Here is a 12607-nt window from a genome sequence, read left to right as displayed (position 1 = left end):
TCCCCCTTCCCAGTTCTCTGACCATTCTTACTGTCTCTGACTACATTTTATCTCTGTACCGCCCACTCCCCTGACATCAGTCTAAAAAAGGGTCTCGACCCAAAACGCCACACATTCCTTCTCTCCAGAGATGCTGCTTGTTCCGCTGAGTTACTCCAGCATTTTGTGTCTATCGCTCTCACCTTATCTGCACCAACAGGTGGCTCCTGGTTGCTCAGCACTTCAACTCCCCCTCCCATTCCCAATCTGACCTTTCTGTCCTGGGCCTCCTCCATTGTCAAAGTGAGGTGCAGCGCAAATTGGAGGAACAGCACCTCATAATCGCTTGGGTAGTTTACACCCCTGCTTGTCCTCTTTATCCCCTCCCCCTTCCCAGTTCTCCTTCTAGTCTTCCTGTCTCTGACTATATCCTATCTTTGTCCCACCCCCTCCCCTGACATCAGTCTGAAAAAGGGTCTCGACCCGAAATGTCACCCATTCCTTCTCTCTTGAGATGCTGCCTGACCTGCTGAGTTACTCCAGCATTTAGTGTCTACCTGCTCCAACAGGGTTTCATGTTCATAAGTGATAGGAGCAGAATTAGGGTATTCGGCCCATCCATCTACTCCGCCATTCAATCATGGCTGATCTATCTCTCCCTCCAAACCTCTTTCTCCTGCCCTCCGTCCAAAATCCATGATACCAGTACTAATGAAGAATCTACCTGTGTATGCCTTAAAAATATTTATTGACAACCTCCACAGCCTTCTGTGGCAAAGAATTCCACAGATTCACCACCCTCTGACTAAAGAAATTCTTCATCATCTCCATCTTAAATGAATGTCCTTTAATTCTGAGGCTCTGACCTCTGGTCCTGGACTCTCCCACTAGTGGAAACATCCATTCTACATCCACTCTACCCAGGCCTTTCACTATTTGATATTTCAATGAGGTTTCCCCCTCTTTTCGCTCTTTCCCTGTTGTAAAGATGGGTCTCGGATCTGAAATGTTAACTGTTTACTTTCCACTAATAATCTCTGGCTGAGAAACAGCTCAGTGAACTTTCAAGTTTTGATCGGCGGTGGAGATAGTTGGCAGCTTCAAGTTCATGGGCGTTCACATCTTGGATTATCTGTCCAGGCTAGTACTGCCCTGCCTCAACTACCTCCTCTGGCAGCTCCTGCAATAACGTTGTCTATGTCCCCGTGAGGCTGCAGGAGTGATCTTCATTGTAACTGTACTTCACTGTGCTTGTGCATGTGACAATAAACACAACTTAACCTGATTAGAAATACAACAGCTAATCACACAAAGCATATTCTAACAGCTGAGCGGATGAGTGTATCTAAATCTTACTTCTACCCAGCCTCTTGGTTCTCACGCATCTCTGCCATTTCACACTCAGACAGTTTCTGTACAATGATGTTCAAAGAACAGTTTTTGTCACCGAGTCCCCATGATAGCATTATTCATCATTCATGCTTCCTCCTACATTTTAGTACTTTAATTGCTGGGTATTTGTTGATTAGAACATAATAAAACCTCGACATTCTGCAAGGAACTGAGACACGTATTGTGAAATTATTTAAGGGAAATCAGAAACTCACCCTTGGTTTTACGCTTTCGGTACCAAAGGAAGGCAACGATTAGAATCAGGAGAAGCACAATCACACCAGGCACAATTATGTAAGGGATCCTGTCGGACAGAGAATATGGAAGGGTGAGATATTGCTCATCATTGATTCTTGGCCTTCAGTAAAGAACAAAAGTCAAGCATTTATATGGCACCTTTCCTGTTTTTTTTAAACTGTGCAGCAGAGGAAATAAAGTGTAGAGTCTGTTTTGGTGGGTAATGCAGCAGATAGTTTAGTTTAGTTTAGTTTAGTTTAGTTTAGTTTAGTTTAGTTTAGTTTAGTTTAGTTTAGTTTAGATTAGTTTAGTTCAGTTTAGATTAGTTTAGTTTAGTTTAGATTAGTTTAGATTTGTATAGTTTAGTTTAGTTTAGAGATACAGCGCGGAAACATGCATTTCGGCCCACCAAGTCTGCGTCAACCAGCAATCCCCATACTCTAGATCTACCCTAAACATTAGAGCCAATTTACAGGATCCAATTAAACTACAAACCTGCACGTCTTTGGAATGTGGGAGAAAACTGGAACACCTGGAGAAAACCCACATGGTCACTGAGAGAATGAATAAACTCCGTACAGACAGCAACCGTAGTCAGGATCGAACACAAGTCTCTGGGGCAGTAAGGCAGCTACTCTACCGCTGCGCCACCGTGCCACTGTTATTGGAGTTTGCATATCTGACAGTTGGCACGCTGCCCTGCCTCAGTACTGCAGTGATGTGGTATCCGAGGGATTTACCCAAATATTTGCAGCTATCCTTGAAACCACCACTTTGTGAACACGGTTCAACAACCCTGTTCCAGCATTGTTGGAGAGAACACCATGTCAAAGAGAAAACAATGCACGTGATTCACAACAAATCTCACTCCAATGCCATTTACAATTCCATCTCCATCTCCACCAACATTGGTTTGGACACTGACTGTTCGCTTAGATTTGTCTGGAATATGGAACATCTTCAACCTATCCGGAAGGTGGCTCACCGTGACCATCTCAAGGTCAGTAGTAGTGTGACCTAATGTGCCTCCCATCCAGGGTCACGTTCTAGGTGGAGACACTTCCTGCTGTTGGAGTGACTGACATTGAGACTTTAACCAACTCTGCAAGGTGTTGCCATAAGTGATATCAAGGGTGGTGTTTTAGCCCATAATTCACTATGCATTTTCCTATCAGTACCACACCAGAGCAGGTCACAGCAAGGCAAAGCAGCAATAATTGGGATTTTGCAACTGTAATCATCTCACACCATGCGATGAACTCATTGATGGAGAGGTCATGGTGAATACTGCAGGGAATGCCCTCTGAAGGGCAACAAATGGAGGAACCTGTTCTTATCACCCAAGCATTTACACAACACAATGTAAGGCAGTGCAATTTCCCTTCTGATGTGTTGACTAATATCTGGTTTGCACGTTATATACTTATATTTTTATAGAATAAGGTCATAAGGAATAGTAGATTTAGGCCATTCGGCCCATCGTCTACTCCACCATTCAATTATGATTGATCTATCTTTCCCTCCTAACCCCGTTCTCCGGCATTCTCCCCATCACCTCTAACACCCGTACTAATGAAGAGTCTATCTACCTCTGCCTTAAAAATATCCACTGACCTGGCCTCCACAGCATTCTGTGGCAAAGAATTCCACAGATTCACCACCCTCAGACTAAAGAAATTTCTACTCATCTCCTTCCTAAAAGAACATCTACCTCTGAGGCTATGACCTCTAGACGTAAACTCTCCCACTGGTGGAAACATCCTCTCCACATCCACTCTAATCAAGCCTTTCACTATTCTATACGTTTCAATGAGGTCCCTCCTCATTCTTCCAAACTCTTGTTTAGAAGAATGTTTAAGAGAGAAATGTATCTTTTGGTGACAGGCTTGAATCAAATTGTAAAAGCCATTGGTTATGTTTCCTGATATGTCGGTTCATATGATCCATAGAGAGCCACGTTATGCAACCAGGCCATTTGGCCCTTCAGGTCTGCGCTGACCATCAACCACATTCACACAAATCCTGTAGGAAGAAGTATAGTCTAGATAGTCGTGGGGGTCAGTAGGTTTATAATAGACATCAGTCGACAGTCTTTCTCCTGTGATGGTGAGATCGAGAAAGGGGAGGGAGGTGTTTGAGATGGTCCAAGTGCATTTGAGTGCCGGATGAAGTGCAGGAGACCGTTCCCTCTGCAATCCTGCTGAATGGCCCAATTCTACTCCTATTCCTTATGACCTTAAGACCTACACCTCCCTGGTTATATCATTCTTTCCCATCCAAACCACTCCCTCCCCAGGGACCCTCCCCTTCCACTGCGAGAAATGAAACATCTGACCCTATACATCCTCCCACGTCTCTGTCCAAGGACCTCAACTGTCCTTTCAGGTTAGGCAGAGTTAATTTGAACCTCCTCCAACCTCATCTTCATCTACTGTATCAGGTCTGCATCTTATATATCTTCAGGTCCAAACGTTGACTGGGCGATCATTTCACTGAACACCTACACTCAGTCAGCCTGGGACTATATGATATCCCAGTTGCTAAATACTTTAACTCGCCCTCCCATTCCCACTCTGACCGTTGTGTCCTGGGCTTCCACCATTGTCAGAGTGAGGCCGAATGCAAATTGGAGGAACAACACCACGTATTTTGCTTAGGTAGCTTAAGCCAAGCGGTATAAATATTGATTTCTCGAACTTTAAATAACCCTTGCATCACCTCTCTCCCACCCTTGTCTTTGTACGAGTTTCGCGAAATCCACCAACAATTAGCACATGGCATCTTTCATTGGAAACAGAATAGCTTACCCTGAAGTATAATTGGAGCTTTTCGAAGTTTCACAAGTATATTCAAGTCCTGTTGGAACAAGGAAATAAAAATCAGTTTCACTGTCTTGCACTTGCAGTTGAACAAGAGAGCATGCTTGTCCAATGTAAAGAATTTATAGGCTGAATAGGCTGGGCAATGATTCTACAGTGTAATTTGCAGCGAATGGGAGATGCTGTCATGATGAGCTAAAGTGCTGGTTACATCTCAGGTCGCCAACAGTAGCGCGAGGCAATGGCGCAGCGGTAGAGTTGCTGCCTTACAGCGCCAGAGACCCGGGTTCAATCCTGACTACGGGTAGACAACAGACAATAGATAATAGACAATATGTGAAGGCCATTGGGAGTAGGCCATTGGGCCCTTCGAACCAGCACCGCCATTCAATGTGATCATGGCTGATCATTCTCAATCAGTACCCCGTTCCTGCCTTCTCCCCATACCCCCTGACTCCACTATCCTTAAGAGATCTATCTAGCTCTCTCTTGAATGCAGCTCTCTCTTGTGGCAGAGAATTCCACAGATTTACAACTCTCTGACTGAACAAGTTTTTCCTCATCTCAGTTCTAAATGGGCTTCCCCTTATTCTTAAACTGTGGCCCCTTGTTCTGGACTCCCCCAACATTGAGAACATGTTTCCTGCCTCTAACGTGTCCAACCCCTCAATAATCTTCTACGTTTCGATAAGATCACCTCTCATCCTTCTAAATTCCAGTGTATACTGAAAAAGAGGGAGATATACAATAAATATAAGCGGCAGGGAGTAAATGAGGTTCTTGAGGAATATAAAGAATGTAAAAGGAATCTTAAAAAGGAAATTAGAAAAGCGAAAAAAAGATATGAGGCTGCTTTGGCAAGTAATGTAAAAGTAAACCCCAAGGGGTTCTACAGATATGTCAATAGCAAAAGGATAGTGAGGGATAAAATTGGTCCATTAGAGAGTCAGAGTGGACAGCTATGTGCTGAGCCGGAAGAAATGGGGGAGATATTAAACAATTTATTTTCTTCGGTATTTACCGAGGAGAAGGATATTGAATTATGTGAGGTAAGCTAAACAAGTAGAGTAGTGATGGAAATTAGGAGGATTAAAGAAGAGGAGGTACGGACACTTTTGAAGAATATAAAAGTGGATAAGTCTCCAGGTCCTGATAGGATATTCCCTAGGACATTGAGGGAAGTTAGTGCAGAAATAGCAGGGGCTATGACGGAAATATTTCAAACGTCATTAGAAACGGGGATGGTGCCGGAAGATTGGCGCATTGCGCATGTTGTGCCTTTGTTTAAAAAAGGTTCTAAAAGTAAACCTAGCAATTATAGACCTATTAGTTTGACGTCTGTGGTGGGAAAATTAATGGAAAAGATACTTAGGGACAATATATATAATTATTTGGATAATCAAGGCCTGATTAGAAACAGTCAACATGGATTTGTGCCTGGAAGGTCATGTTTGACTAATCTTCTTGAATTTTTTGAAGAGGTTACCAGGGAAATTGATAAGGGCAAGGCTGTGGATGTTGTCTATATGGACTTCAGTAAGGCATTTGACAAGGTTCCACATGGAAGGTTGATTAAGAAGGTTAAATCGTTGGGTATTAATAGTGAGGTTGCAAGATGGATTCAACAATGGCTGAATGGGAGATACCAGAGGGTAACGGTTGACAATTGTATGTCAGGTTGGAGGCCAGTGTCTAGTGGAGTGCCCCAAGGATCTGTGTTGGGTCCACTGTTGTTTGTCATTTACATTAATGATCTGGATGATGGTGTGGCAAATTGGATTAGTAAGTATGCAGATGATACTAAGATAGGTGAAGTAGTTGATAGTGAGGTAGATTTTCAAAGTCTACAGAGAGACTTGGGCCTTTTGGAAGGGTGGGCTGAAAGATGGCAGATGGAGTTTAATGCTGATAAGTGTGAGGTGCTGCATTTTGGTAGGACAAATCAAAATAGGACGTACAGGGTAAATGGTAGGGAATTGAGGAATGCAGTGGAACAGAGGGATCTGGGAATAACTGTGCATTGTTCCCTGAAGGTGGAATCTCATGTGGATAGGGTGGTGAAGAAGGCGTTTGGTATGCTTGCCTTTATAAATCAGAGCATCGAGTATAGAAGTTGGGATGTAATGTTGAAATTGTACAGGGCATTGGTGAGGCCGAATCTGGAGTATGGTGTGCAGTTCTGGTTGCCAAATTATAGGAAGGATGTCGACAAAATGGAGAGGGTACAGAGGAGATTTACTAGAATGTTGCCTGGGTTTCAGCACTTAGGCTACAGAGAGAGGTTGAACAGGTTGGGTCTTTATTCTTTGGAGCGTAGAAGGTTTAGGGGGGACTTGATAGAGGTTTTTAAAATTTTGAGAGGGACGGACAGAGTTGACGTGGGTAGGCTTTTCCCTTTGAGAGTGGGGAAGATTCCAACAAGGGGACATAGCTTCAGAATTGAGGGACAAAGGTTTAGGGGTAACATGAGGGGGAACTTCTTTACTCAGAGGGTTGTGGCTGTATGGAATGGGCTTCCGGTGGAAGTGGTGGAGGCTGGCTCGATTTTATTATTTAAGAGTAAATTGGATAGGTATATGGATGAGAGGGGATTAGAGGGTTATGGTCTGAGTGCAGGTAGATGAGACTAGGTCAGGGAGAATGGTCGGCGTGGACTGGTAGGGCCGGACAGGCCTGTTTCCATGCTGTAGTTGTTATATATGTTATATATGTTATACAAGCCTAGTCGATCCAGTCTTTCAACAATTACTGTCAGCACGGAGTTTGCATGTTCTCCTTGTAGCCGCGTGGGTTTTCTTCAAGTGATCTGGGTTTCACCCACATTCTGAAGGAGGAGAGGCTGGATAGTTGGGGTTTTTATTCCACACAGGAGAGGGACGAGGAACCTATTATTATTATTATACGCAAAGCTATGAGGAACGTAGATAGGGTACTTCGTGGGAAATCAGCACAGCAGATGCGCGTGGAAGTGGACAACGTAGGGTTGGGTAAAGGAGTAGAATATCTGGAGGGTATCTGAGCGGGGAATATTTTAAAACCTAGACGGTGGCGGCACTTGAATTGTCAAGTCTGAGGGGCTGGTAAATGGGATTAGTATCGATGTCACTTAATGGTCAACATTAACACAGTGGACCAAAGCTGATACAGTCCTTGCGGAGTTAACTGTGGCCACATTTACTGATAATTTCTGTTCCCTTCCCATATTTGAGTTTCGGTCATGTGGAGATGATGGCGGGAAAGTGAAAGTGCTTGGACAGATGTCACTGCAAACCTAGTTTAAAGCTGTGTAAACACAAGAGGAATTTCTAGACAGGAATCTGGCCTATACCAGCAATGCGAAATCTATTTCTGGAGCCCAGCAACCAAGTATTGACAAATGGGCCATCACTCCATCATTTTAATGTTAATGTTAATTAAATAACGTGCATGGATTTCATGGTGTCAGGGGTTATGGGCAGAAGGCAGGAGATTGGGGTGAAGAGGGGAAGATAGATCAGTCACGATTGAATGGTCTATTTCTGCTTCTATCACATGACCTTATGAATCACCCCACCCGCACTTCCACTTCTTCTCCCCATCCCCTCCACTACTTACCAGGGCCATTGATTTTCACGAGAAAACTGCAGGACACGCCATTGCTGGAGATGGACACGTTGACCATTTCACTGGATTTTGATCCACGTTGATTTGAGCTTTTGCAATAATATTGATGGTGCTGGTGATTGAAGGATTGACAATGTAGATCCAGGGTATTGTTGTCTGAGATCTTTGAATCCACAGATGAAGTGTTTTCATACCAGCTGTAGCTAATGGGAAGGGATCCCCTGACCGACTCACAGGACACTGACACCCAGCCCCCGGGACAGGAGACATTGGCTGGTGACAGAAATCCAAGCACAGGAACTGACACGGGTTCTGTGGGAAAGGAGCAAACAGTCACACACTGGGTGAACATCTAAAAATCAAATACTCCCCAATATCCACCATCTCTGTATCTCAGCCAGAGCCGCCAGGTTGTAATCTGACACATCAATCTACATAGAGCCATTGAGTCATAGAACGGAGAAACAGGCCCTTCGGTCTAACTTGCCCGTGCTGACCAACACGCCCAATCTACACTAGTTCCACCTGCCCTTGCTTGACCATTAACCCTTTAAACCTATCCTGTTCATGTTCCTTTCCATTTTTTTCTTAAATGTTGTGATAGTACTCTGGGCAAAAGACTCTGTACATTTACTCGATCTAATCCTCGCATAATTTTGTGCCCCTCCGTAAGATCATCCCTCTTCCTCCTGCGCTCCAAGAAATAAAGTCCTAATCTACTCAACGTCTCCCGATAGCTCAGGCACTCGAGTCCTGGCAAAATGCTTGTAAGTCTTTGCAAACTATCCAACTTCACAGCATCTTTCCGAAAACATGGTGATTATAACTGACCACAAATCAGACAAATCATCACACAAATCTTGGATTCTCTTTTATATTTCAGGAATTGTCAGCAGAAAAAGTGAGCATCGTTTATGCAACACAGTCGGACATTCAAAGCATCAAGGAAGCTGCCCATTTGTCAAATCAAAATCAAACTGTGTATGCAGGAGTGCAATTTCGAAGGAAATCGACAGGGACACAATCCAGTACAGATGACAACAATGTTACCCGCAGAGATAGGTCTGAAGGGTCTCGACACGAAAAGACACCCATGCCTACTCTCCCGAGATGCTGCCTGACCCGCTGAGTTACTCTAGCATTTTGTGTTCACCCACTCAGATGCCCGTCAAAAACCACCTTCTTCTCACAATCCACGAACCAGATTTATACATCTCTGTGTCTCTCCATCCTCCCAGCAGCCAGAACTACCATGTCTGCCACTGTGCCGGTACACAGCAGCACCATCTCTCTGTGATCGTTGGTCGGTGTGGACTCCGTAGCCCGAAGGATCCGTTTCCATGTTGCATTTGTAAACGACAACTAAATATCCCGGTGAACTTTCTCTGCAAACCTCTCCAAACATTTCACATCTTTTGTTTTATAAAGCGGCGTCAAGAGCTCTGCACCAGATTACCAACAATGTTTTGTGCGGATGCCAAAGTCACTCACTGAGAAACATACCTACAGATACTTGGAGATGCACATTAAATGTCGGTTCCCCGGTTGTATTAATTCCACAGCTGTACCATCCTGTATCTCCAGAGTGAAGATCCTCCACCGCCACAGTAAATATTCCTCGTGCCGGGTTATCTGTGATTGACACTCTTCCGCCCTGTTCATGTTTCCCATTTGTTTCCACTACATGTGCACATTGGCGACTTGTCCCAAGGCACCAGTATTTTGTGTGTGAGCGGTACACTGCTGCATAGTGACAATCGATTGTGATCGCTCTTCCCACAACCCCTCTTACTTCGCTCTCTGCCCACAGTGCACCTGAAACTGAAGGGAAAATCTTTCATATATTGAAGAGTAAAATTAGCCTTTCACAAACATATAGTTATTGTATACATCAATGTGTACAGGGGAGTCCGCCCAATCATATTGTTGACTCTGTTGAATTCCACCCAGATTGCGATGAGAGACAGATACTGTACACCGTCCCTCACCGTCTGCACAGGTCGTTCCAAAGCGCTTCCCAGCCAATGACGGTGGGAATGGTGAAGAATGACGCATTAAACACGGAGCTCGTTGCATTGGAAGGCGCTGTCGATGGAGTCTTGATGAGTTGCCGCAGTGCATCGTGCAGATGGTGCAAACTGCTGCTGCTCTGCATCAGTGGGGGAGGTTGAAGATCGGGTGTCTATCAAGCGCGATGCTGGGTCATGACAGACCACGCACAAGTTCTCAGCGAAACTGTGGCCTCGGCTACGCTTGGCCTCGCCGATGTAAACCATTCTCACTGTCTTCTGGACTTCCCCTCTGAGCGTCTGCACAACTAACGGGAGTTGCATTTCAAAATTCACTTTGACAAATTTAAGGTTAATACTTTATGGAGTGACGGCCAAGTAGATTCACTTTAATTTTGTGAGATTACTGGAGTTCCTCCAGAGAGTTCCTCTTGGTTTTTAAACCTGTCGTGATCATGAAATTGTACATACTTGGTTATAATTGATGGATGCAAGCAGAATGAATTTGGTTGTTTCTCTGTCTCAAAGAGACGAGATCTTAAGCGGCAGCCAGAACATCATTTTTTAAGGCAGAAGCCGGAAATTTGATGGAATGTACTCAACCCGTTGTGATAAGTGCAGGTCTTTCTCTCCTTTCGAAGCTCAACACGCCCCAGGTGATAGCAACAGGCAATTATTTGCTAGTCCCCCAAATAAACTCTCGCATTTTACACCTTAAGCTCACGGTGGCTGCAATGATGCCGTCTGCAAATACCAAGAAACCCACGAACATCGCCACAAGGTGAAAAGCAGCAGCTACAACGACACGGGAGAAATTGTAAAACAGTATTCCCACGGGAAAATAACACTCACCTGTATTGTTGATTTCTGTCACATAACTGCACGTTCCTGCTCCGTTGAAGACTTTCACGATGAGTATTTCACTCGATTCTGTCCCACGATTATTTGAGGCTTTGCAGTAAAATCGATGGTGTTGACTTCTGAGGATTTCACAACTCAGATCCAGTTGATTGCTATTCGAGATCTCGGAATCCGGAAACTGCTTCTTTTCATACCATTTGTACTGGATGGGAAGTGATCCACGGGCAGACTCACAGGACACTGACACTGAGCCTCCGAGACGTGAGACATTTGCTCGTGACAGATATCCGAGCACAGGAACAGATACAGGTTCTGTGGGAAAGGTTTAAACATTCAGATTATGTGTAAACATCTAGAAAACAAACCCTTGCATGGACGTCGTGTCCAATCTCTCCCTCTAACTCAATCCCTCCTGTCCTGGCAACGCCGTGGTAAATCATTTCTGTACTCTTTCCATTATAAAGACATTCCTTGTACAGGTGAGAGACAAATAATGAACACAATGCTCCAAAAGTGGACTCCACATCTGCACAACTGAAGCATAACATTCCAAGTTCTATTCCGAATGCCCTTTCTGATGATGGTCAGCGCCCCCAAAATGTTCTTCATCCCACCGGAATTTAATGCCGTTTACTCAATATCATTCCAATATTCAGTTTCCCACCCGGGGGGGAGAGAGGGGGGGAGAGAGGGGGGGAGAGAGAGGAGAGAGAGAGAGAGAGAGAGAGAGAGAGAGAGAGAGAGAGAGAGAGAGAGAGAGAGAGAGAGAGAGAGAGAGAGAGAGAGAGAGAGAGAGAGAGAGAGAGAGAGAGAGAGAGAGAGAGAGAGAGAGAGAATGGCGGTATTGTGGAATTGTGTGTCGGGAGCGAAAGAAAAAGTGGAACAACATTGAACTAGTGTGCCCGGTGATCGTTGGTCGGTGTGGACTCGGTAGCCCGAAGGATCCGTTTCCATGTTGCATTTGTAAACGACAACTAAATATCCCGGTGAACTTTCTCTGCAAACCTCTCCAAACATTTCACATCTTTTGTTTTATAAAGCGGCGTCAAGAGCTCTGCACCAGATTACCAACAATGTTTTGTGCGGATGCCAAAGTCACTCACTGAGAAACATACCTACAGATACTTGGAGATACACATTGAATGTTGGTTCGCCAGGTGCAGTAATTCCACAGCTGTACCATCCTGTATCTCCAGAGTGAAGATCCTCCACCGCCACAGTAAATATTCCTCGTTCCGGGTTATCTGTGAATGACACTCTTCCGCCCTGACCAAGTTTACTATTTGTTTCCACTACATGTGCACATTGGCGATTTGTCTCACGGCACCAGTATTTTGTATCTGAGCGGTACACTGCTGCATAGTGACAATCGATTGTGATCGCTCTTCCCACAACCCCTCTTACTTCGCTCTCTGCCCACACCGCACCTGAAACTGAAGGGAAAATCTTTCATATATTGAAGAGTAAAATTAGCCTTTCACAAACATATAGATATTGTATACATCAATGTGTACAGGGGAGTCCGCCCAATCATATTGTTGACTCTGTTGAATTCCACCAGATTGCGATGAGAGACAGACACTGTACACCGTCCCTCACCATCTGCACAGGTCGTTCCAATCTCTCCCTCTAACTCAATCCCTCCTGTCCTGGCAACGCCGTGGTAAATCCTTTCTGTACTCTTTCCATTATAAAGACATTCCTTGT

The 12607-nt window shown here is 44.6% G+C and overlaps 1 protein-coding gene across 2 annotated transcripts in view; it reads right to left on the bottom strand.

The window, feature by feature from the left end:
* The window catches only part of LOC144605580 (polymeric immunoglobulin receptor-like), a 161049-nt gene that overhangs the window by 22765 nt on the left and 125677 nt on the right, over positions 1 to 12607 (bottom strand). Inside the window, exons 4-9 of one of the 2 annotated variants that reach the window (XM_078421009.1) lie at positions 12016 to 12333; positions 10892 to 11212; positions 9534 to 9845; positions 8022 to 8342; positions 4416 to 4464; positions 1587 to 1675 (exon numbers count right to left, since the gene is read on the bottom strand). In XM_078421009.1, coding sequence (XP_078277135.1) covers positions 1587 to 1675; positions 4416 to 4464; positions 8022 to 8342; positions 9534 to 9845; positions 10892 to 11212; positions 12016 to 12333 — 1410 coding nt within the window. Of the gene's footprint in view, positions 1 to 1586; positions 1676 to 4415; positions 4465 to 8021; positions 8343 to 9533; positions 9852 to 10891; positions 11213 to 12015; positions 12334 to 12607 lie in introns of both variants that reach the window. The other variant, XM_078421010.1, reaches the window with a different exon arrangement.

The sequence above is a fragment of the Rhinoraja longicauda genome, chromosome 24 (genome assembly GCF_053455715.1).
Source record: "Rhinoraja longicauda isolate Sanriku21f chromosome 24, sRhiLon1.1, whole genome shotgun sequence".
Taxonomy (NCBI): domain Eukaryota; kingdom Metazoa; phylum Chordata; class Chondrichthyes; order Rajiformes; family Arhynchobatidae; genus Rhinoraja; species Rhinoraja longicauda.
The sequence above is the reverse complement of the archived record's forward strand: the minus strand, read 5'-3'. Positions and strand labels throughout refer to the sequence as shown.